At 49.9% G+C, this 26,098-nt stretch overlaps 1 protein-coding gene across 1 annotated transcript in view; it reads left to right on the top strand.

The window, feature by feature from the left end:
- CPXM2 (carboxypeptidase X, M14 family member 2) overlaps positions 1-26,098 on the top strand; it is a 123,525-nt gene that overhangs the window by 11,536 nt on the left and 85,891 nt on the right. Inside the window, exon 3 of the mRNA XM_044240690.1 lies at positions 19,774-19,883. Within this exon, the coding sequence (XP_044096625.1) occupies positions 19,774-19,883 (110 nt within the window). The remainder of the gene's footprint in view (positions 1-19,773; positions 19,884-26,098) is intronic.

Raw genomic sequence — 26,098 nt, 5'->3', positions numbered from 1 at the left:
GTGTTTCTAACCAAAAGCTCACCATCAGAGCCATCAAAGGTATGATTAAGAGTGCGTCCTAAAATAAACATGGAAATTCAGCAACAGTCACATTCTGCGGTCACTTGACAACCGAGCATTATATTCTGTCTTAAAGTCTCTGGCCTGCGGGGCACCCGTGGGTATCGGGAGGGCCCAGCGTTTTGGGCGGGGCGGGGTGAGGATGTTGAAGACACATGTGATGGGCGCTGTTTCTGCTTATTCACCTGGTGAACCCTGGTGACCTCTGGGGTCTCAACAGATGGGCGGTAATAAAGCTCCCACCTCCCGTGGGCCTTGGGCACCACTTCCGTCCCCTTGTCCCAGCAGGCTGACCGGAAGATCAGCTGTCCCTCCAGGACCCCAGATGCCCCAGGGCAGGGCAGCTCCCAGTGCCGGCCTCTGTTCTCTGGGCTCTCACTCCCGTCCTACTTGGGCCTCAGAGTCCCTTATTGTCTTGTTAATATTTACATGCTTTAAACATTGCAAAAATATTCTATCCAGGTCTTTTTTTTTTTTTTTTTTTTTTGGCTTCAGCACAAGGGTTGGTTTGAATTATTTTAGTTATTACCAGAATTGGAAGTTAACTAATATTTGGGGAAGCATTTTCAAAAAGAGTTTTCAAGGCCCATTTATTGACACACACACACGAACACACACATGCTCCCTCACGCACAACTGCTCCCCGGGCCTTGGCCTCAGAGCTCTTTCTGAAGGGGCTGGGGTCCCTGGTCTCCGGGGTAGCCACTGTGGCTCTGATTCCCTGAGCGCCCGACGAGTGACTCTGGTCTATGAAATTTGTTTACATTGCTCTTTTGTTGAAACAAGCTTGAAAAATCGGGACGACACAGGAGGGCAGAGATGCCGTGGGGGGCTGTGAAATGCAGTACGGAAGGGACAGAGAGGACTGTGGCCGGGGAGACAGGCGGCACGGCAGTTAGGAATGCCGGCTCGGGTGGGGCAGGGGCGCCTGGGGCGTGGTGCTGGGTGGAACGGGACCTCAGATCCCTAGCCGGTCGCTCTGAGGACCCTGTGCTCAACCTCCTCTGTGTCTCTGCTCTGGTCTCCCTTGGGGGGCTTGCTGGAGAGGTGGCAGCATGAAGGGGTTGGAGGGCCAGTGGAACGGACATCCCCTATATTGTGCCCAAGGTGGCAGATGGAGATGTGACCCGCTTCATTTTCAAGCTGGTGGGTGGCATAGATATTAACACCCCCCCCCACCACTCACACACTGGTTATGTGAGTGGATAACATGGTGAGTTTGCATCAGATGCAGACTCTCCCCTTACGAACTTCCGCTTTGAGGGCGAGAACACATAACGGGCTGAAGAGCACCGTCCGGTCGGGCAGGTTCTGAAATGCACCTTGGGTGTTGTCCCAAAGTCACTGGTGCAGCTGGCTGACTTACTGCTCTAGCTCTTCGCCTCTCCTTGGGTCCAGCCCTTTGCCATGTGACTCTTCCAGGCCCTCGCTAAAAGGTCAGGGCCCCTGGGCTCCGGGCTGTGTCTGCAGGAGTGCGGGGCCGTTCCCAGGGGCCTGCTGTGAGCTGAGGACCTGGGAGAGCTTGCTTGTTTCTACTCACTTCTCATTTCTGGCCTCTGCCTCCTTCCCCCGCCCCAGCCAGATGGGCTAGTTTCTCGCACCATGTCCCATGCTGAAGCCCATGGTTCACGCGTTTGCTCCAAAGGGACCTGGAGGAGTGTCTAAGCGGGAGGCGGAGAGGGCGGCTTTGGATCAGACTCTACTCTCACTGCCTGTGCGACCCCAGACAGGTTCCTCTGTTCTCTGGGACTCCCTTTCCTCCTCCACAAGAGTGGGGAGAGATGCCTTTAGAGGGCTGTTTTGAAGACTCAGGATTGTCTGAAGGGTACAGCACACAGCTCACAGCAAGCCCTCAGTGAGAATTAGCGATGGCTTTTATTTGCCATCTGTGTGGTTCTTTTTTTTTTTTTGTGCCTCAGTTAGAGGACTTGGCAGATATTTTTAAAGGATCAGATCATAAATACATGGTTTATTGGCCAAGAAGCAAAATTGAGGATATTATGTCATTACTTAAATAGCCATTTAAAATGTGATCATTAAAAAAATACAAAACGGGTGCCTGGGTGGCTCAGTGGGTTAAAGCCTCTGCCTTTGGCTCTGGTCATGATCCCAGGGTCCTGGGATCGAGCCCCACATCAGGTTCTCTGCTCAGCAGGGAGCCTGCTTCCCTTCCTCTCTCTCTGCCTGCCCCTCTGCCTACTTGTGATCTCTGTCTGTCAAATAAATAAATAATAAAAATCTTAAAAAAACAAACAAACTATTCTTACCTCTTGGGCCATACAGACACAGGTGGTGGCCTGGACCTTGCCATCCCAGGGGCTGAGGCTTGCCCACCCTGTCTCAGAGCTTCACTTTTCTGCAAACGCTGCCTCCAGGAAGACTGCCCTGATCACCTCTCTTTCATTTCCCTACACCTCCTCCTCAGGGTCCCAGTCCCTTCCTGTCTCACGTCCTCGTAATCCCTGCAGGCAGCTCTTGTCCTCTGTGAGGCTGAGTAGTCGAGAGCTTAGTCTCCCCTGCCTCTTCTCAGGAGACACCCGGACTTGGAGCAGCACTCGACAACACTGGCAGGCTCGTTTGTTGAATACCTTCCCTGTGTTGCACTAGTGTTCTGGGCTCCAGAGCAGGTGTTGAACGTATGTTCCAGTGACTTCTTCACAACCCAGAAGGGAAGGGCTGGCCTCCACAGGAAAAACTCTTGGATCTGTAGGAGAGGAACGTGATTTCCCGCCATCCCAGTAGAAGTAGAATGGTTTTCCCAAAGTGTTGCACGTTGGTAAATGGGAGCTTCCTCGTGCCTGGGCTGGGTGAGATTTGAGGCATCAGCCAGGTAGCATGCTTGGGGATTGACCCCTTTAGTGTGTGTGTGTGTGTGTGTGTGTGTGTATGTGTGTGACACTTCAGAGTTTTTCACTGTAGCAGAGACAGTTTGGTTTTTCATCCACGCCCGTGTTGTGAGCCTTTCCCCGGTGTTGCCTGGCCTGGTGCCTTTTGGGGGCTCAGCTCGGGTCTCCCCCAGACATCTGGCACAGCTGTTGAGGGCAGGGGAGGGAGTCCTGGCTGACCTGGAAGACGCTATGCTACACGGTCACATCTCCTCTGGGGGTATTTCAGACCCTTCTGGAAGTACGAGGGGAGGCAAGGGGCCAGAACTGAGACAGGATCACATCCCTCTTGGACCCGCCTCTCTTGGGAAGTCTGATAGATGTGGGCCGTTGGGACACCAGGGGCTCCTCCACGCCTGGCTAGCTTCCCCCACTTTCCACTGTGTCTCAAACATGCCTAGAAAGTTATTCAGTCTCTAATGTGAAACGTGTCTCGTGAGGATTTTCTGGCCTGCCTTTGGAGAGAGATTTCTTTTGTTCTTCCAATGGTTTTGTGGCAGGGCCTTCACTGGGTTTGACGAGGGGTCCTGGCCTGGCTGTGGCCTGCGGGTGTAAAGTGAGCTCTGTTAATGCCGTGTGGGCAGTGTGGTGTCTGTAGAAGCTTTGGTTCGGAACCCAGGCCACAGTGGACTTGCTGGGTTAGAAATACCTCCCAGATAAGGGGTCAGAGGCCAGAGCTCTGATGTGCTCAGGAGCACCTGTGGGCTCCAGTCATTTCCATCACCCAGGTGACTCCGGGGTGGGGGTTTCTGGGCGACCAAGGTCACAGGAGTCCATTTACAGAGTAGAAATTCTAGCTGCACCTCTTCTGAGTCCGTGTCGCCGAGGCCAGCACATGCGTTTCTTGTTGCTGGTGGGACTTGGCTCCTGTGACAGTCTGCCTGTCTTCTTTCCATCTTCTCAGCCCTTCTGTGATGAGATCCTCTTCGTTACGTCTGGGTTGCTGACTCAGGATGGAGTTAGCAGAAAACCAAATTTGCCATGTCATACCCTAAAACTGAAAAAAAAAAAAAATTAGAAACTTAACTCAAAGTGGAAGCTATTCTAAAATAGATTTCTTTCCTGGCTTACGAGACGTTTTGACTATGAAAGTCGTGGATGCACTTTGTAGAAAATGTGGAAGATATATAAAAACAAAGAAGGGAATAAAACAAACCCATAGTCTTATCTTCCAGGGGTAATCACAGTCACCGTCTGGAGTCTGTCTCTCCAATCTTGTCTCTCTGTGTGTGTGCATGCGCACGCACATGCATGCATCAGGAACAAAATTCCAGGTATGTGTGTAGATGACACGCACACTTTCTACAAAACTGAACTAGTCTTGCTTTGTAACCTTCTAGTCTCAGTTCATGTGCTACTGTTATGTTCTTAGGTCATCAAATACCCTTTTAGGGCATGATGTGAAGTGGTTTTCCATTTTATGGTGGAGTCGTAACTGACCATTCTTCCCAGGCTGTGAACATTTCCACACTCCTCCTTCTGCCTGTGTCTTTGCTCGCTCACCCCTTGCTTCAGTCGTGCTTCCTGGAAGAGGAACCGCATAGAGTCATCACTGCTCTCTTGAAAGGTTTATGCCAACTTCTACAGCCTCTTGCCCATATTCTCCTTGTGGGTATGTGTTGTTTTATAAGCACTCCTTATAGGTGAAGGACAAGGGACTCTCTCTTTATTCGTCGCAGGGTAGGGTGGTTAAGAACTCTGGAACCGTACTAAATGGAGCTCAAAGCCCAGTGCATTGTTGACTAGCTGTGTGGTCTTGAGCATGTTATTTAGTCTCTTTGTGCCTCAATTTTCTTCAAATACAAAATGGGGGTAATAATTGGACATAAGATTGGGGTAAGTATTTAATATAAGGTAACTTGAATAAACAGTGACTTGACCAGTGGGTTCCGTTGTGGAAACTTTGTATCGGTCATTCATTTTGGCAACTAAGCTTGACACATTTTTTAAAAGCCTGGAACAGCGCAGGAACACAGACTGATCTATTCCTTTAAAGTCTGAAAGAACGGGACTGTGAATTCATTGAAACTAGGCATTTTCCATTCAAAAGTTCTTTGATATATCTCCTTTCTTTCATGATAATTGGTCTATCAGATTTTCTTTTCTTTTAGTTAATTTTGATAAGGTTTTTGGAAGACATTGTCACTCTGTTGATATATTTTCTTTTTGCCATTTATGTACTTACGTTTTGTTAATATGCCAACTAATTTACTTATTTATTTTAGAGAAGTTTTTAATTTTGGATTTAGAAAAAAAATAAAGGGAGAATACAGAAAGTTCCTATATATCTCTGCTCCTCCTCTTGGTTCCCTTATTATTAACCTCTTGGGAATCTTGACCTGTTCTTTGTAACCGAAGTCCGTGGTTTACATGCGAGTTCACTGTGTTGTACATTCTTCCGAGTTTTGCCTTTTCCATAATCTCATGTGGTTGGAATCATGAAGCATCCAGCTTTCTCATTTCTTTCACTCAGTCATATGCACGTCAAGTTCCTCCATGCCTTTTCATGGCTGATAGCTCATTTCTTTTTATCACTGAATAATATTCCATTGTCTGGATATAGTGCATACATTTGTTTATCCACTCATCCATGCAAGGACATCTTAGTTGCTTCCAACTTTTGGCAATTATGAATAAAGCTGTTATAAATATTCATGGGCAGGTTTTTGTGTGGCCACGTTTTTAACTCATTTGGGCAAATACCAGGGAGCACAATTACTAGATCATATGGTAAGAGTATTTTAAGTTACATAAGGAATTTTGTCTCTTTTATAGGACCTCCACTAACAAAAAAATTGGTGGTACTATTTGTCCCTTTTTTTTTGTCCTTTCAGTATGCATTCCAAAATCTTGACAAATTTGTTACCACATCACTGATGTGATTTTCTGTGTAATATATCCACTCTTACTGCTTCGTGTAGGCTATTTCCTACTTCTATTTTGAAATAAAGCAGACATAGAAAAATTACATAATGATATATATGTTCTTCTAGCAAATATGTATAAAGCCAGTCCCTGTACCACCATCACCAAAGTCAAGAAGGAGAGACTTATCAATCTTCTCGATCACACTGTATCCCTTCCACTGTAGAGATGACCTCTACCCAAATTTTAACAGCTTTTCTTCATAATTTTACCACTTATGTTTTATCTTTAAGTTAGTTTGGCCTGATTTTGAAATTTATAGAAATAGAATTATGCTGTGTATATTCAATCATACATACCTTATAATTTTCTATTAACGTTCTATAATTGTTGAGTGCCTTCATTTTCCTCAGTGGGTGGGATTCCATCATAAGGCTACACAACAATTTTTTATCTATTTCAGTGCTGATGGATGCTTGACTTATTTCCAGTTCCTGTATTTTATGAAAAGTGCTTCCATGAAATCTGTGCATGGGCTTAAGTTTCTCTAAGTATATATATATTTCGATGTGCAATGGCTGGGTTATCTTCACTGTTGAACAAAAGCTCAATTGTTTCCCTCCATGGGGCAGGGGGCATGCCATTCTCACTTCCTGTCAGCATTGTGTGGGCTCTAGGCTTCACATTCCAAATAACTGTTCTATGAGCAGACTTTAGGATTTGCCAATCTGGCAGGTGTATGATGGTGACTCACTGTGATTTCATTTGCATTTTCTAATTATTAATGAGGTTCAGCATCTTCTCATAGATTTGTCATTTGAATATCTTTCCTGGTGACATTTCTGTTCTATTTTTTTCCTTTTAGATTTACCCATTCTGAATTTGAATTTTGATTTCATAATATTGGTAGCAAATACTGTTTTTTGCTTTTCATTCTTGTGGGATCTTAATGAACAGAAGTTCTTAATTATCATGTAGCCAAATATATCGATGTTTTTTTTTCCTTTAGGTTGCTACTATTTGTGTCTTGTGTAAGAAATACCTTCTTATTCCAAAGTCATGAAGATATTTTATACTGCCTTCTAAAGCATTCTTTCTGTTTTTATTTTCCACAGTTAGGTCTTCAAATACCTGGATGGGCTTTGTTTATTTATGATATGAAGTCAGAATTCAATTTTATTTTTTCCTTGTTTCCATGCTGTTTTGCAAAGCTACATGTCTGGTGGAGATTAAGGGTCCATATGTGTATGACTTTGTTTTCAGTCTTGCTGTTCTTCTTCACTAATTCATTTTTCTACCCATACATGGGTATGGCTAGAAATACCTTACTCTTCTAACTACTACAACATTTTAACATATCATGATATCCAGTAGAGCAGGACCTAGTTTTTCTTCAAAAGTTGTGGTATTATTGACTCATTTTATGGACATACATGTGCACATGTGTGTGAGCACACATGTATATTTACACCACCCAATCAGGATCTTCGAATACCTTTCCAAAAACTTTTGGAATTTTGATGACAGTATCATAGATTCCACAAATCAGTTTGGGAAGAATTAATGTATTTACAACATTAAGTCTTCTAATCCATGAACATGGTATATCTCCCCACTTGCTAAATCTTTTTACATATCTCCCAATAAATGGATCTTGCCCATCTTTACTAGATTTATTCTTAGATATTTGCTATGTTGTGATGCTTTTAATTTTAGTTTTCTAACTCTTTATTGCCAGTATACAGGAAGGCGGTTGATTTTTTTCTATGCTGATTTATACCCAGCCACATTGCTAAACTCTTACTAAAAACAATTATTTGCATATTTATTTGGATTTGAGTACCAAATCATAACGTAGGCTAAATGATGGCAGTTTTGTTTTTTCTTTCCATTTGTTAAACTTTTCCACTTATTTTTCTTTACTTCATTGGCAGAGATCCCGGGTTAAAAATAATGGCTCTTTGCATAGGTTTTAATTCTGCCTTTGGGTTTGTAGTTTTCTTAATATTTGGCCTTGTTTTCTTTTAAAGATTTGTTTATTTATTTTAGAGAGAGGGAAGGAGAGAGAGGAGGGGCAGAGGGAGAGGGAGAGAATCTCAAGCAGAATTCCTGCTGAGTGTGGAGCCTGATGTGGGTCTCAATCCTACAACCCTGGGACCATGACCTAAGCCAAAATCAAGAGTTGGACGCCTAACTGACTGAGTCACCCAGGTGCTCCTGGCCTTATTTTAAATACTTTTTCTATACTTAGAATGAACAATATCTAGGAAAAATATTTTCCCCATTATTGCATGAAATCACTTTCAAAGGTACATGATTGCTCGAAGTCTTTTGGGAGCTATAGCTCATGTTCTTTTTTGTGGAATTTTGTCCTTCACAGATGGCACATCAGTGTTTGTGCTTCCCTCATCTTTCAGTGAGGCAAAATGCAGCCAGATTTCCTCCCCTGGGGGGGCAGTTGCAGCTCTTTCTCATATCTACAGGTTTCGACTGGGTCGGCATGTCAACGCCCAGTACAGTTTTCAGTTTCAAGCAGATCTTTATCTTCTACATATTTTTCTTTCCTGGCTGCAGTTCTTAGATCCTCTTTTCTGATGGGATACTTAGGAGAACAGTAATTACCTTCCTATGCTGTTGTCGGTGTTCTTGTCTTTGCCCCATACTGTCCTTCTGTGTGACAGTTGTCCCTCCTTCCTGTCCGGTTGTTTTCTGAGAGTTTCTGATCCAAGCAGTTGTGGAAAGCTTATGGGGGTCAGGGAGGAGAGGCAAGCACCTGGCCACTGCAGAAAGCCAGATCTAAACTAGAGATGGTGTCCAATTTTCAGTTTTCTCGTTGTTGCAGACCCTGGACTTCAAAATGGAGGCACGCAAGAGGGATGAAGGGTTTCCAGTCCCTCCTCTGGACATCTCCATTTTTTGCTCTAGCTGTCTCCATCTGACTCAGCTGTGGGGAATAATCTTGCACATCTGGCACTAGAAGCATTGGAAGCATTGTTGAGACTCTTCCTTTTGAGAATCTTTGTAGGTTTTTAGGATATGTTTGGGAGATGTTGCAAAAGTTTAAACTAGAATTCCCTTAAGTTTGTGATACTTCTGTACAACTGTTGATTTTATAAGATACGTTAAATAACCTGGACATGTTGTGAGAAAGTTTTTTTTTTAAGGAATCTTAAAAGAGCAAAACAAAAACTTTCATTTTGAAATGACTAGAAATCCTCAGGAAGTTGCAAACAGATGGATCCTATGTACCCTTTACTCTGCCTCCTCTGGTGCTGACCTTTTGCATAACTGCAGTACAATAACAAAATTAATAAAATGTATTTAAATTCCAAACATTATCTGTGTGTGTGTATGCATATGTGCGTATAGTCCTGCGTCCTTGTACCACATCTGTCATTTCATGGGAACACCATCACAGAGAGAGACAGGCCTTGCCTTCACTGTGGGGCTTCCTTGTGACATGCCTTCCTAGCCCCATACCCTGTCCCATAGTCCTTAACTCCTCACAACCTCTGGGCCAATGGAGATCTCTACAATTTTGTGTTTTCAAAAATGTTAGATGAAGTAAACCTTATGGTATGTAACTTTTGAGATTGGCTTTTTTAACTCAGCATAATTCTCTTCTCCTCTTTAAAAATTGGACAAATAGACTTGGTTGGTATTAGTATGCTGTAGCAGTCAGGAAAAGCAAAGTCTTTTTATTATTATTATTATTATTATTATTGTTGTTGAAGTGTAACACACACAGAAAAGTCTGGAAATGTTAAGAGCATAACACATTGGATTGTCATATGCTCCACTCATGGTTAATGTTAATGCACTATATTAACTATCATTTAGATAAGAAGTAGGTGACCAGACCAATGAGGCTTCCCTCCTACCCCAGTTAGTCACTAGCCCTGTTCCCTCTCAAGGATAATCACCATCAGAGATTCCTTTTGCCTGTTTTTGAACTTAATATTCGTGGAATCGTACACTGTGTCTGATTGCTTTCACTTAATAGTATGTTTATGAGATTCCTTCATGTTATCGTATACGGTTATGATCCATGTATTTTCAAGGATTTATAGTATTCTGTGGCATGGATATACCCCCATTTACTTATTCATTCTCCTGTTAATGGACGTTGGGGTTGTCTTCAGTTTTCGGCTCTCATAAATAGTGCTTCTGGGATCATTCCTGCGTTTAAGTCTTCTGGTGTATGTGAGTGAGATTCTGCTGGGTGTCAGCACCAGGGTAGAGTTGCTGGGTCACAGGGCCTGTGCATTTATATCTTGAGTAGATTCCCCTGGAGAGTTTTCCACATGGGTTGTCCCCGCAAACACCTCTCTACCCGTATTGTTGCTTTGCGTCCTTGCCAACATTTGATTAGTCTTTTTAATTGCACTGATATTGGTGTGTGGGTCCTGACATTTCATTGTGGTCTTGACTGGCATTTTCCTGAAGACAGATGACCAATGCTCATTCGCCATCAGCATATCTTCTTTTGGGAATGCCTGCGCAGATCTTTTGGCTCATTGTTTTTCTTATTGATTTATAGGAGGGTTTTTTGTATGTTTGCCTTTTTTTTTTTAAAAAAAGATTTTGTTTATTTGTCAGAGTGAGAGAGAGAGTGAGCACAAGCGGGGAGAGCAGCAGGCAGAGGGAGAGGGAAAAGCAGGCTCCCCGCCGAGGAGGGAGCCAGACTTGGGATTCCATCCCAGGACCCTGGGATCATGACCTGAGCCAAAGGCAGACACTCAACTGACTGAGCCACTCAGGTGCCCTTGTATGTTTGCTTTTCTTAAAAATTCTGTGGATGGGAGCACCTGGGTGGCTCAGTTGTTAAGTGTCTGCCTTTGGCTCAGGTCATGATCCCAGGGTCCTGGGGTCGAGCCCAGCATGGGGCTCCCTGCTCAGCGGGAAGCCTGCTTCTCCCTCTGTCCTCCCCCTGCTTGTGTTCCTGCTCTCACTGTCTCTCTCTCTGTCAAATAAATAAATAAAATCTTTAAAAAGAAACACTGTGGCTGTGAGTCCTTTGTCAGACGTACACACAGCAGTATCTTCTTGCACTTCCTGGTTCACCCTTCACCTCCGATAACCGTGTCTTTTGAATAACAGATGTTCTTAATTTAATACAGACAAATCATCAGTATTTTCCTTTAGTGTTTTTTGTTACATGTTTAAATTTCTTTCGCCTACTGCAAGCTTATGAAGACATTTCCCTCTGTTGTCTTCTAGAAAAAGACTTTTTTTGCAGTCACTTATTTCCATTAAAATTCTTGATTTAAATAAAAATACAAAGGAAGAGTGCAGGTGGTCCTTGGATATGGAAAAATTCACAAGGATAATCAGCAGGTGATTGAATTTTGAAAAAATAATTCCTCCTTTTTTGGCCTGATGAGCAACATAGAAAGAACAAAATATTGGTTTTCCGCAGCGTGCCGGCTAAGGATGATCAGTTCTGTTGGATCATGAGACACGTTCACTCATTGACTTGGGAAATACTGATGGCTTTGGGGCTTCAGGGATGGACCCTCGCAGTTGCTGCCCCCCGGGAAGAGAACAGGAGGCTTTGTGTCTTTGTTAGCCAGGGGTGGGGTGGGTAGGATGAGAGGGGTGGGTGTCAGGAGCAAGTCTTGGAGGCTCTTCAGTGAGCAGCCACCAGATCAGAAGTCAGAGCTGCGTGATGCAGGTGCCCCGGGCACCATCTGGGCAGGAGGCTTCAGCCCGCGGATACTGCTCCCTGAGGATTTCCTGTGCCTGAGCCACAGGGCCAGCACAAGGCGAGCTCCCACCCTCTGTAGCTTTAAGGGAGGAGACACCAGCCAGATTCTGAGGGTCTCACAATCACCTGGGAGCCGTAGAGACCAGGGCCCCTCTGCAGTCCTGTTCCTTAGGGTCTCTGGGGAGGGCTCTGAATAGCAGTGTTTTGTTTTTGTTTTTAAGATTTTATTTATTTATTTATTTGACAGAGAGAGAGAGACAGCTGGAGAGAGAACACAAGCAGGGGGAGTGGGAGAGGGAGAAGCAGGCTTTCCGAGGAGCAGAGAGACCCGATGCGGGACTTGATCCTGGGACCCTGAGATCATGACCTGAGCTGAAGGCAGATGCTTAACGAGGGAGCCACCCAGGAGACCCTAAACCGCAGTTTTTTTAAAGCTCCCCAGGAGGTTCTGATTCTGGTGTTGGGCCACGGTGAGAACGCTGGGGGAAGGAGGCCTGCGGTGAGGGAGGTGCTTTCCGAGGGTGGCTGGACAGGGCTGACGTGAAGTCCTTTTCCCAAGACCCTGAGTGGGGACCTGCCCTCTGGGAAGCTGGGCGTGTCTGAGACCCTCCAGGAGCCATCGCAGACCCTCCCTCCAGCACAGCAGGGCTGCCTCCACCTTCTCACCCATTGAAGGGCATGTCCGCTCCAGAAAGGTGAGGGACAGAACGTCCTATGTCAGACCTCTTCGATTTATGGCAAGAGTAGGGCTGTGCACTTGTCCCTGCCAGTGCTCTCGAGGTCTTGGAGAATTCTTCACTCTGCTTTGAGCTGATGATCACAGAAGGCCCACTGGCCTGGACCTCTGAGCTCTGCTCTGCCAACTGGGGATGCCCAGCCCGGCCCCACTGCCTTTCTCCATCGTGACCCCAAACACCACCACGAAACTTGGATTTGCCTCCCTCTCTTGCCTCTTCAAGTCAAGCAGGTGGCGTCCCAGCCGTGCCTGGGCTCGTACGGCATACCTAATCTTCAAATTATAACTCGCATACTTAGCTGTTTAACTCTGCGGAAGCTTCCTCCAGTCTTGTTTGTGTACGTGTGAAGTGGGGATGAGGACGCCCTTCTCTCCCTGTCCCGGGGAGATGAGATCACAAGATGCCTTCAGAGCTTCGGGCTCAGGGAGGTTGCCTGCACCTTTGCCCTATCGAGCCCCACATCATTAGCCTTTTAAAATACTTCTCGTGACTTGTCTGTCATGACGGCTGCCCCCCAGGCGGATCGGGGTTTTGGGGGTGGGATGTTGGGGTTGGTGCCCCAGACCCAGAATTCTAACTTACACTGTCCATACGGACCTCACCCTGAACTCTGGGCCACTGGGGCTTCCACTGGGAGACCAGTGTGTTGTGCCTGCCCACAGCTGTTTCGTGAGGTGGCCGCAACGCAGAGAATTTAAGCTTGAGTCACACTGAATGAAGTCTGTGTGTGTGCTTGTCAGAGGGGGAGGTAGAACAGGCGCCAGGCCTGGTGGACGGTGCCCGCTCGACACAGGGCCTTCTCATAGACTCGCACCGCCTTTAGGAGCCATGTGGGGTCATCTTTGACGACTGTCACCCTTTCCTTCTGGTTATGACACATCCCTTATCTCTAATATCCTTCCAAAGTCATCTTTCTCCCGCCCATTTTCACGTTCTCCTCCCCCACCTGCTTTACAAAGGATTACTCTTTGTCCTTTTAGAAGCAACAAGAACTTGATCATGTAGGAGTTTTTGTGGATTTGTTCTGTAGGAGGAACAGGGAGCAGTGCTGCGGGGGGCTCCGTGGCTGCCGTGGGGTCCCTGCGGGATCCCTGGCCCGCAGCTTCTGTGCAGCCCGGCCGGGGCTGGGCCGGGGGACTGGGGGTGCTCAGCTTCCCCGAGGCTTCCCAGCTCTCTGTGAGCCTGGCAGTGATCGCCACTGACATTACGGTCTTGGTTGTAACACAAGCATATTTCGGTTCTGGCTCCCGGCCTTTTGACTTCCTGACCGTGGCCACTTATGCTAAGCTTGGAAGCACTTGTTTCTTCTCTGTTTTACTCGCTCATTGGGGCAGCACTTCCGGCCCCTCCGTGAAGTGTCCTGGTGGGTGCAGACGAGCCCTCCGTGGTGGGGGGAGGTATGCTGGCTGACAGCTCCTCGGACAGGGCAGGCTGTTTCTCTGAGACTTTAAACCAAAGGAATTCTCACTTCTTGTTCTAGCCTTGTTCTAACCTCAAAATGCTGGAGTGCTTTGGTTGGAGAGTTCTCTTGGCTTCTTTTAGAGGAAGTAAGTACCGCACAGAGTACTCAACCCTTCGCATCTGCTGTGTGTGTCTGTGGGTCTCTGTGTCTCTGGCTCCTTATTCCAGAAGTTCTTTCAGCAAGAGTGTCTGGTTCTGGTGGGAAGAGCTACATGTTCTAAGTATTAGATATTAGATTTCTGAAAATGCCCTTAGTTACCCGGACTGTTGACTGGTAGCAGATTCTAGATTCTGATTTGTTTTTCCTGAGCCGTGCGGTGCACAGGCGGCCAGTGAGAAGTCTCATGTTGGTCTGAGTATCACTGTCTTGTTCCTCTCCAGTAGTCGGACAAGCCAGGGACCAGAGCTGGGCTCATGGTTCGTCTCCTTTCTACCCTCTCTGCCTCTCCCCGAGTTCCAATTTTGAAGATGCAGAGGCTGATTCATCCTGTGGATTCTGTCTGGCTGCTTTCTGCCCCTGGGCTTATAATGTTAGCAGCAGTCCTCTGTTGTGTCCAAAACCGGGGATCAGCTAAGTCACTGAAGTTCTCCAGATGTCCCCTCAAAGAGTAGGAGGTGGTCTGGAGCTTTGGCCCGAGGTCGTGGAGCCTGGTGGCCAGATGTGGTCAGCCTGCCATTTCCGGCTCCTTTTCTTTGTATGACTCTTCGGACTTTGATAGCTTGGATTGCAGCTGGAGGGAGGAATGGTCCTGGGACCTTCTGTAGGCCTCTGCAGCGTGGGGGACCTGAGGGAGTTTTAGTGCCGTAGCAACAGGGGAGACAAGCCTCACCTGACTGGGTCTGAGGCCTCTGGACTGTTCTGTATGTTTTCGATTTCCTGCTTGCACCCTTCTCCTGAGTGGGTGAGTGTGCTTGGCAGTGGTTTCTTAATTGTCCTCTGTAGTATTCTTTCTGATGCAGTATTGTTCTGCTTTGCCGGTGGAGGGGCAGCTCATTTTGCTCATTGTGGACCTTAACGAGACCTGCCGAGAGCCTTAAGGATGATGTTCGCAGGGTAGGAAGAAGAGGGGAAAAATGAATCAGGTGGAAATATGCTGAAATTCATCCGAGTTAAGTATTTAATACGGACATTGCAATGCTCTGTATTTTGAATTAACTTAGCAGCTCTAAATCAAAAGCTATTTGAGCTGTCCTCCATTGTCCTGTCCTTCAGTATAGGAAAACCCTTCATTTTCCTAAATGTGGAGATCCCTGTGTCAGACTTTCAGCATAAATCATTATGAAAGGCCTAGGAACTTGCTGTCCACAATGACGTGGTTTTGACCTAGGATTTTTGCTTTGTCGACCCTTGCTCAAGGCAGGTAGGATAGAGAGGTTGTGCTAAATACACTACTTTATGTGTAAACATTGTATTAATTAAAAAAAAAGTTGTAAATGTGATTCCTGGGAGGCAGGGAGCTCCCAGCTGGGGGAGCATGTGTCTCTGTCGAGCAAAGCGGCCATGGTGATGCCCCAGCCCTGCTGGGGGCGATGTGGTAATGCGTGTTGAGCCAAATTTCACTGATGGCCATGGGAATCGAGGCAAAGCCCACGTCAAGCAGGCACGTCGTGGCAGGAAGGGAACGGAAGAACTGAGGAAGGAGAAGGTCCGGTGGGGTGCAGAGAGACAGAGGGGACTTCCACAGGTAAGGACAGCATAAGCGTCTCCGGGACCCCTCCCTGGGCTTCTGCCATCTGAGTGTGCAGGGACAGTCTGCTGGAGGAGGAGAAAGTCACCGCAGCCTTGGAGAGCTTCTTCAGCAGTGGGCTGTGGAAGGCGGTGGGGACACATCCGTGATGACAGTCACCTCCGGAGCGGGACGGCCTTCTGCTGCCAAGCAGGACTCACATATGGAAGGCGGTGGAACGGTCTGGTCTTCAGAGACACTCACGGGAGGGTCCTGAGTTGAAACCTCAAATGGGCGACTTGACTGCTGCTGGCAGAGGTGGCGTCTGTCTTTGCGTGGATGCAGCGTGGCGCCCTTGTGACCTGCTCAGGGGCAAGGGAAGGATGACGCTCTGGGAGCCGGAGGGTGACAACCCTGAGCTGCAGGGGAGGAAAAGTCTCCCTGAACCAGGAAGAAGGAAGGAGAGAAATGGAAATATCATTGCTGGGGCCTGAATATCTGGGACCCCCTGAAACCCAGAATTCCTAGGTTGAAATCCTTAGGAAACCCTAAGGTGATGTTCTGAGGAGGCGGGGGCTTTGGCTTCTGTCCTAAGGGTGGAGCCCTCATGAGCGGGGTTAGTGCCCTCCTGAGAGGGACCCCAGAGAGCCACCATGTGCGGTTGGGTGACAAGGGGCGGCTTAGAACCAGGCAGCACCCCCCCTCCCCCCACCCCAGCAGAGGGCAGCTGCGCTGATGCCTTCATCCTGGGCGTTCCAGCCTCCAGACAGGCCAGCGATAAACTTCTGTGTCTAAGCCTCCTGCTCATGGGGCTTCGTTACAGCAGCCCGAGCCGACTAAGACTTATGCTGTGGCAACCCTGGATCGGGAGTAGCCAAAAGGGAGTGGACTAGGGGAGGGAGAGGAGGTCACCGAAGGAGGAGAGCCCCCGTGCCTGGGGACCAAAGCTGGAGTGCAGAATGCAAAATCCAAAAGAGGGGAGGGGGACGTGGGGCTGGAGAACTCATCTCACCGGGGAGTGGGGGGTGGGGAGCGGGGACGGTGTGGGACCCGCCCCCCCGCAGGGCTGCACATGCTCCAGATGCCCCCCCCACATGCATGCACAGCGGGGAGCTGGAGATTGGCATCTACCCCCTGCCGACAGCACCTGACTTTGCTGGGCAGACTGGTGATGCCGGGGGCCAGGCTCTCTCTGGGAGGAGGGGTGTGATGTTGGGTGCAGCCACTGAGGCGGGGTGGTGTGGCCCGCAGTGCTGTCGGGATTTGTCTGGTCCTTCAGGGGCACATGGTCCGTGGTTTTGCGGGCTGGGTGACAGGCCTCTTGGGGCTCCCCCTGCACCTGTCCTGTGTCCCTGCCTTGGCCCCTTCTGGGAGCTTCCTACTATGCCCCCAGCAATCTCCATTCCTGCTTACATTAACCACTGTTGGTTTCTAACAGCCAGAGATGCCCCAGCAACCTCCGTGCGTCAGTGACTTTGCTGTGGCCTTTCTCAGTGTGGGGCTGCCTCGTGTCTTTAGTAATGGCATGGGCAACAGACAAGGCTTCCAAACAAAACCAAATTCTCTGAAGATGGTGTCTTGTGATAAGGAAAAAAAAACATCCTTATTAGGATTCAGGGAAGCTGGTGTTTGAATACAGTCTGTGTGTGTGTGTGTGTTTATCTGGGCTCCTCACCAAAGACGTCATCAGCTGTGCTGTGGACCGAAGGAGTGACTTTTCTGGCCTACGCTGTCACATCATACAAGAGTGGGCAAGAGTGGACATTTGTCAGATGGGGCAGCTGACAGCGGTCCTGACTCTGGGTCCACACTTGCTTTGTGGGCCTGATGCTTGAGCCCCTCAAGAGGGCCGGCATTGAGCTTTTGGGTTGATATTAGATGTGCAGTCGATAAACACCCCTCTTCTGGGCACTTTCTTCCCCACCTTGTATATCCTGGTGAGAGGATGTGTGGGGCGTCCACTTATCAATGTAAGAGTGATCCTGGTGAATATGCAATCTTGTTCGGTTCCTTTTTGAATTGAAGTATGCATGTGCATACGAGATGCTCTCTTTTCCTGGAAGAAATGCTTTGGGTAACAATTATTCTTTGTTATTTAACTAATAAATAATATGTAATTTGTGTTGTCTACCCAATTACCTAAATGAGTAATAGGAGGGTTTGCCCGATGGAGTACCTGAAATTCAGCACCTGCTGTGTTTTCTGCTAAGAGGGAGGGACCAGGGGATGTGAACACATTGGACAGCGCTGTGAGAAAGTCTCACTGAAATGGCAGTGAATCCTTTCTGAATTCCTGATGCTCATGTGAGAAGACTGGGCTTCTGAACAGAGCCTCAGGACGTGGGAGGGACAGGCCAGTGCCCTGTTCTCTGTCCGGGTCTGAAACCAAAGCTGGCGTATCTGGCAGAATCCAGATGCAGAGGCCACTCCCAGGACACAGGGAATCGTCCAGCAGAAGCACTGACCAGCCAGTGAGGTGTCAGGGCCCAGGCGATGTGGGTTTCCCTGCGGATGCTGATGTGTCTGAAGCAGGGTGGGTTGGGACTAGGTGGCAAGGAGGAGAGGGGAACAGTAGGAGAGTGGTAAGAACTGGGGACAGTGGGCAGCATCTCTAGCTGAGGAAGCCCCGAACCCGGGGTCAGGGCCAGGGCTGAGAGGCAGGTTGAAGAACATTCTGGAATCTAACCTCTCAGGTTAGATAGTGATCCTGACCCTCAGTCCTTGCCCTGAATCTCGACCAGGGCCTCAGGTGCCTACCAACAACCACTGAGGTCTGAGAGGCTGGAGGGATATGGCCCAGAGAGGCGAGCAGCATGCAAAGAAGGTGATGTCCATCCTGAGGCCACTGTGGGGCAGCGTGGGGGCTCAGGCTCTGGATCTCACAGCCTGAGCCCAGGGGCCGAGCCCCAGAGGGGCAGGTGTGGCTACTGCTGGATCAGCATGAACAGGTTCCATGACCAAGCACAACAGGTGGAGGCAGGCCATGTGGATTTCTGAGTAAGCATGTAAGAAATATCTTTGCTCAGTGCTCTGACACTTGGTCAGTTTCCAGTAGGCATGATGGAGAATTACTCTCTTAGCACTGGGACCAAGGAAATGCCACCCATGTGCGCCAGAGGCTGAGAAAGTGCCCAGGACAGATCCTAGTGAGGGAAGGAGGTTATGATAACTAGAATACCCTCTGTGAGGTCAGCCTTGGGCGCTCAAGCTTGCTTGCTGCCTAGATCCCCCGGGCCATATCCCACCCTGGCTGCATGCCCTCCCCATTCATTCTGTGGTCCCCACCGTATCCACACCCTCGTCCCCCATTCACTGCATGGTCCCTGCTCCCCTGGCCCCCCACTTGAGGTGCACCCCCCCCGGCAGAATCCAGCAGGTGCACCATTGCTCAAAGCGCCACCTGAAGCCTCCTGGGGTCTCCTGCTGTGTCAGGGGGCAGCAGGGACACCGTTACTCCCCTCTTGGTGCTGCTTAGCACTCTGGGTTCTGGTACCTCTGCCCCCTCCTCCTAGCAGAGATGGCTGGTGCATGTGAACCAACCCAGGCAGCCACATGGCAGACGTGGCAGGATCAGGAAGCAGCCTGGAGCCAAGGATGTGGAGGCCAGCATCCAAGGTCCAGCTCTGCTGCTGGAAGGGATGCCTGGGAAGGCTCACCTTGAGTCTCTGGGCCTCACCCTCCTCCTTGACAGGGTCAGATCGGAGGAGACAGATAGCGTCACTCGGAGACTTCCAGCCCCAAGGTGGGCTGCACTGTGACAACAACAGCTCGGGGGTCCGGAGGCCATGGGATCCGGCCCTGAGCTGTTGTTAAAGCTCTCACCCGCAGGGATGCTGGTCTGGACGGGGAGTCTGGCCAGGGCTCTGCCCATGTGCCAGCGTCTTATTCCAGGAGCGGCTTGGACCATGCTGTAGCTCGTAGCTGTTCTCAAAACTGCCAGTTTTGCCAAGAATGGAAAACAATAGATTTTTTTTTCCTATTTATATGGCCTTGCTCATTAGCATGCACAATACAAAGGCCAGAGTTGCTGAAGCAAAATCCACACGTTCTGATTAATCTGCAGAACTCAACCACAGGATTGCTCCGAAATTTCTGACCAATAGCGCTCCCTGGCTGAGTCGTTAATTGGAAACAGCCTCAAACAGTAGCAGGGACAGCAACAGAGAGAAGGAGTATCAGAGCACAGACAGCCCGAGAGGAAGTGCCAACAGGAAAGGCGGTTGGCACACTGTTGATGGTGGAGTGCAGTGCATCTGTCTGGACAAGCCGGACATGCCCCGGGGCGGGGGGCGGTGCAGGGGCAAATGGAAAAAGGGGAGGCCAGATTTAGAAAACCAGAAACTCGCCTTTGAACATCTGTCTTTGTTTTTAACAAGCACTGTCCTTTCTAGGTTGCCCACCTCTCGGTCTGGAAACCTTAAAAATCACAGACTTCCAGCTTCACGCCTCTACCTCCAAGCGCTATGGCCTCGGGGCACACCGAGGGAGACTCAACATCCAGGTACCAGTGGCACAGGAGGGTTCTGGTGGCTTTGGTTGTTGTGCTGGCCGGAGATGCAGCCCGTGATTCGCTGAGCTTGGGTCGCATGCCCTGCATGGTGTTGCAACATTAGCCCCACGTGTCCCACCAGGAAGGGCGATGCCTCAGATGCTCATCTTAGAGAGAGAGCCTGACAGGAGACTCAGGCTATGTGTCTTCTGCAGAAAGCCTTTAGTGCAAAGGCTGCTGGTACCCGGAGCCGGGTTGGCCTGCTCCACCTGTTGGGCTCTGCCCCTTCATGTCATCTGGCTGGATTGGGCAGGAGGAGGGCGCTGACCTCCAGCCACATCAGCAGCCAGTGGCTTTTGTCCTCTTCCCTTCTACCAGTGCTTCTCACCAGCACCTATACCCCTTCCAGGCTGTTCTGTGGCTTTCCCCAAGTCAGACCTTTAGTGGCTCTCTTGGGCCCAGCACCTCATGTCTTGGCCTCCTTCTCTGAGGCTCAAGGGTCACGCGACCTTGGCCTTCCCTACTGTGACGGTCCTGCTCCAGGCAGGCAAGCTCCTTCCTGCACAGCTGATACACCGCACAGTTCTTGGCTTCTTGCCTTTCCTCCGGCAGGTCGCCCTGCCGGCCACCCCCTGCCCTCCATCCTGCCAGGCTGCGTCAGTCCTGCAGGATCCGTGAGCACCGACTCCTGGTGCTGCTGTCACATCGTCTCATACATGCAGCCCCCTGGGCCACTCGCACTTACTCTCCTCCGGTTCTGGAGGACAGAAGCCCCCTTGGACTAAATCACGGTGTGGGCAGGGCCATGCTCCTTCTGGAGCTGGAGGGGAGGTCTTTGTCATTTCCAGCTTCTGGAGGTGCCTGCATTCTTCCTAAGCCTCTGGGTCCTCCTTCTGCTTCCCTCTTCCACTTTTAAGCAGCTCGCGATGACACTGGGCCCTCGTGGATGCTCCAGGATCCCCTCCCATCTCAAGCAACCTTAATTACATCTGCAAGCTTCGTTTCCTTTTACCAGATAGCCCAAGTGTTTCCGGGTCCCAGGGTTAGTGAGTTGGCGTCTCTGTTGGGGAGGGGCGCTATAGCACCGGCCCATGCAGGGGGCCTTTTGCCTCCTGCTCAGCTCCTGCCGTTCCCTCCCTTCCCAGTTCAGCATTTGGTCACCCTCTGTCCTGTGTGTGTCTCGGTATTTCAGCATCCGTAATTCCATGTGCTCCAAACCCTGTCTGCGCATGCGCCGTCTCCTCCAGCTTCCCGGGAGGGACGTGGTCCTTCATCCCTGAGACCTGGGCCGCCTGAGTGCCGCGCCAACATCTCATGGTCTCGGCGGTCCCCGAAAGCATGCTGCAGGCGGCTGCTGCGCCGCTGGGGACCGGCAAGGGCGGGCGAGGCCCCTGGCCAGGAGCTCGCGGGCTCAGGGGTGTGTGATCCGGACCCTGGGTCGGCCGGCCCGCTCTTCTGTCCTCCCTCCACACTCAGCCCCAGCCACAGAGCCTGAAGCCGCTCAACCGGTAGCACTTTGCAGGCCAGAATTCCGGCAGCTTCTTTCTAGAGCCAACATTAGTGAAGTCCCAAGTTTGGTTTGTGTAAGTAGGGCTGTTCTTTAATGACAGCTGATAGGAAGCTTTGGGCTGTGTACAACTGGACGTTGTGTTTCTCAAGAGGGTAACGTCTTCAGGTTTCACGAGAATGACCCGTAGGGACCTGAGCACCTGCGGCTCGGTGAACAGCGTCCGGGCTTCCGTGGAAGCTAAGTGAAGGCTCGCGGGGCTGCGTCCCAATGGCTGGGCCTGTTTTCCTGCAGCACTGAGACTTGCTCCAGCTAACGCCTTGAACGTTCTGTCTGTAAGTGCAGTTACCTTTGTTAAAGAGGAAGTGTTCACAGTTACCCGTGCTTTCAGTCAAAAATTGGAAGGCCCTGTTAGTCCTGAATTTGTTGGTGGGAATGGGGGCGGGGTCGTGTTGTTCCAGTTGGGAATTCGACTCCTGGAGTGGGCGGATGGAGATGGAGCATGGGGGGGTGTCATAGTGTGGGGGTCCTAGGCACGTGGAGTTCAGACCTTGACCTTGACACTTCTGGATTTTGGGGCCTTGGAACTATTATCTTATGGCTCCAAGCCTTCACTGCCTCACCAGAGAAGGAGTCCTAAGAACTCATAGGATTTTGTCGAGCAGTGAAATTAGGTGATTTATAATTTTAAAACATTTGCTGGATCATTTCACTTTTCTGTTTGTAGCTTCTAGGCTCTCTTGGAAACTCCCAGCCAGGCTTGTGTGACTGTCCCCTCTTAATTCTTATGGGGTGCTGTCCCTCCCTGAATGTGGGTGACTTGTTTCCTTGGGTGTTATTTGCCCGCCCCTCCTTGAGCAGAATCCCCAGGTTAGAAGGGGCTTGGCCTCTCCTCTCCCCTCCTCCCAGCCCAGAACGTTGCTCGGCACCCAGGACGTGCCCAGAGGGGTTCAGGTGAAGACCTGCCTTGCCTTTACTGCGCCCCACAGGGTGTCCCCTTGCTGGACCGTCATCAGCAGGGAGCAGCTGGCTGGGCTGTCCTTTGGTCCTTGTCATCTTTCCCAGCTACTTCATCCTTTGCCCCAAGGAGGCACAGCCCAGGGAGAAGGCAGGCACCCTGAGCTCAAGTGTGGACAGACCTACCCTCCTGACTTCAGGCAAGAGGAAGTTGGAGAGTCATTGAAAACCTCTTTAGGGCTGTTTGTCCTTATGCAGATTTATTATTTTTCTCCAGTGCCCTACCATTTCCCCAAATGCCCTGAGAACAAAATCTTTGCACGTGCTCTTACAATGTGAGGTAGCTGCTTTGACAGGCCAGCCACTGCCCCCCAGCCCTTGGGTGCCCCCCACCCCTGCGGGTGAGGTGGGGTTAACCGCAGAGAGCGGAGTGTTGCCTGTAAGCTGTGTGAGGGCCTTCAGCACGGCCCCCACGGGGACATAATGACTAGGTTGGGGCTCCTGTTGTGGTTCTAACTTCCCGAATCAGCCCCCACGAAGCCTGATTTCGCCGCCAACAGGTGTTCTAAAACACACCTTCCCACACATGCCGTTTGAAGTGCGGGTTAAAAATATCCTCTCTTCTGGCTTCGGAGTATTTTGTAGGTGTGTCCCGCTAATGGGATTTGATGTGCGAGAAACGTCAAGGTGTCAGAATTAGAAACTGTTCAGCTGCCGCGGTTCGGGATGTGAGTGGGGTGGCCCAGCCCCGCCGGCTCGGCCGCGGTCCCCGGGCGCCCGGGGCAGGCTTTGCCGCGCGTCCCGTTTCCGCCCACGATCAGCCCAGTGGCTCTAGGCCGGAGACCCCCTTGTCTGAGGCTCGGTGTCTGCATCAGCGAATTGAGGCCCCGCCACCCGAAGGAGGCACTGCCACCTTCTCACAACGTGAGGATCCCACAGAGTGAAGCAAGAATTGTCTCCAGCGATTTCCAAATGCCGTGTTTGCGCCCGTCTGAACCCGAGGGGGCTCGTGTGCGCTATTTCTGGGTGCTTGTGGCTTGATTCCTTTCCCCGCTCGCCCTTGTCCCCGCGACTTGGCTGCTTCCTCGTTCCTCCCACCCCCTTCCAGGGTGCTGCCTTCACTTGCAGTTTCTTTCTTTTTCTAAGTCCAGTCCTATCACCGTGGCTGTATTCCATTGTTTTAAGCAGCTCATGTTTTTTCTTGAGTGTGCCATGGTTTTTAAGGATTGATTTTTTTTTTTTTTTTAATCTTCCGATTCCATAGATTTTGAGTATTCTGGCTCGAACTCTTAACTTTCCTGTGACCTCGTTTTTCAGAGTGCCCGGGTGGAGCTTTTACGGAACTGTGTTTGCCACATGACAGCAGACATTCTTTTCTTTGCCTTCGTCCTCTTGAGCGGCCCTGACCATCTCCCATCTCCAGGGCTTGTAAACTACACACGCTTCTTTCTCATGGGTCTGGAGGCTGGGAAGTCCGAGGTCAAGATGCTGGTGGACTGGGTGTCTGGAGAGGACCCTGGCTTCCTGGTTCGTAGATGACCACCTCCTTCACCTTCTTCTGTGTTCCCAGGTGGTGGAAGGAACGAGGGGCTCCGGAGCCCTCCTTTGTAAGGCTCGAATCCCACTCACGAAGTCTCTACCCTCATCACCTTGTCACTTCCCTGAGACCCTGCCTCCTAAAACCATCGCCTTAGGGCTTGGTTTCAAAATGCGAACTTTGAGGGAACAAGGACAGTCAGTCTGTGGCACTCTTTTTTCCTCATTTTAAGCAGAAGAGTTTGGAAGAATAAAAGCACCTTATAACTCCACTTATAACCTCTTTTTTTTAAACAAGTAGAATTTTACTGATGTTTATTTAATAATATAAGTTTAGAGAAAAAGAAAAACAACAATAACGCTGTTCACATTTCTTCATGCTGAGGGAAGATAGATCTTTCAGGAATTCAAGTTCAGCAGGAGGGCAAAGGCTTGTCCTCTCACTTGTGACTGTCCTTCCAGCCTACCTGGAATCCTCTAACACCGACCCAGTTGGGAGCAGGCGATCTCATCTGGAAACAACCGCGGGCTTCTGCTCTAGGAGCAGCCACAGGCAGAGCAGAACCGAACATCTGAAGTCTCAAAGAGAACGTTTCAGCGGAGAGCTCTACGGTCACTCTTGGATCATCGTTCGCCTCTAGTCGGTCTGAGGAGGTGGCTCTCCACCCAGATGGGTCATTTAATGACAGTTTGTCACATGTCCTCTCCTTGCAGAATCTTCTGAAGACCCACAAGATTTCCCATGGCTCATAAACTGAACAAAGTGGAGTCCAAGACCGTGCCACTCCCTGAGCGATCCCTCCCCACCCCCGTCCCATTGGTACGTTGGCTGCCTTCATTGCTGCAAATCCTTGAGCAGATTAGAGCGGCACTTACCACTTCAGACCACCGAGTTTCGATTTCCTTCTCAAGACTCTACAGCTGTGGTTGGTGAGTAGGAGCCTGACATGCACCCGAAGGGCGTGGCTGGAATTCAGGATGTCACCTCGATTTCCTTCCTGGAGCCGGGACTACGAGAGAGTCGGTGCAGATCAGAGTTTTGATGAAGGAGTTGACATTTTGAGGTCACAAGAAAAAACTTGCCACCCTACACGCACAGATGTCTCTGTGGTGCCTGCTCACGGTCCTGTGGCATTCTGTGGCCCATGTCTTGTCTCACTGGAGTTTGACCCCCGGGAGAAGTTCACGGCTGGTCCCTCTCTCAGGAGGAAATGTCTGGTTATAACGACAGCCTCTGTCCGAGCCATTTCTCAGTGCTGCTGTGAAACCAGCTGCAGCTCCTCTTGGTAGTCCTTCCCCTCAAGGAATTCTCTGGAACACCTGGATTCTGATACTAAGATCCACTTCCAACGTTCAGATGATCTTCTTGTACCTGAAATGAGGCGGAAGCCTTGAAGATGGCCGATGCCTGTGGCTTCAGATGCACCCCTCCCCCGCCCCGCCCCACCCCGGGAAGGCCTGAAGTTGGTTATGGGACATTGAACCAGGTTTCATTCTGGTGTCCAAGCGGATGTGTGTGGGCCGGTCCTGTTGTCTGTCTCTCTGTCACCTTTGGCCCTGAGACACCTGGTGCCCTACTTTGCCCAAATGTGAGGGCCACCTGGGGTAGCACTGTTTTCTCCGGTGTCATCCCGTGTCTTCCCCACTCCTGCTTATCACTGGAGTCCTCTGCACCCAGAGTCCTCCGGCCCCACAGCCTGTCTGTCGCACCCGGTCGTCCGGCTTCTCTGGGCGCTCGGCCTCCAGACTGTTCTTGGCTCACAATGCTGCTCTGACTCTCCAGGGCCTGGCGGGGAGCTGGGAGTGTGCGAGGTGCACCAGAGGCAGAAGGAATCCTAGTGGGGGTGGCTTCCAAACTGAGGAATGTCCTGCTTGCTCTGATAAAGGGATTTTCTGCTCTGTGTGGCTTTAAGAAGCAGTCTGGGAGACCGTGTTTAGAGGCCAAAATGCTGGAATTTTGGATGTTTGGATTTTTATGGGAATAACAGGACCAAACATTCTAAATCATGAGTCTCTTGAAAATTGAAAAGGAGAATTTACCAGAATGGTGATAACGCACCATTCTTATTCTCCAGAAGCTTGCATCATAAACACCCGAGTGGGAGAAGGGCAAAGAGTAGGAGAACAGGGAAACGAAAGGAAGGGGCCCTTTGGGGCTCCCTGGCCTGGGAACCATAGATTATTAAGGAACCACAGGCCTTTCTGGTTCAGATGTGGATTTTGTTAC

Source organism: Neovison vison, chromosome 2 (genome assembly GCF_020171115.1).
Source record: "Neovison vison isolate M4711 chromosome 2, ASM_NN_V1, whole genome shotgun sequence".
Lineage (NCBI taxonomy): Eukaryota > Metazoa > Chordata > Mammalia > Carnivora > Mustelidae > Neogale > Neogale vison.
The sequence above is the reverse complement of the archived record's forward strand: the minus strand, read 5'-3'. Positions and strand labels throughout refer to the sequence as shown.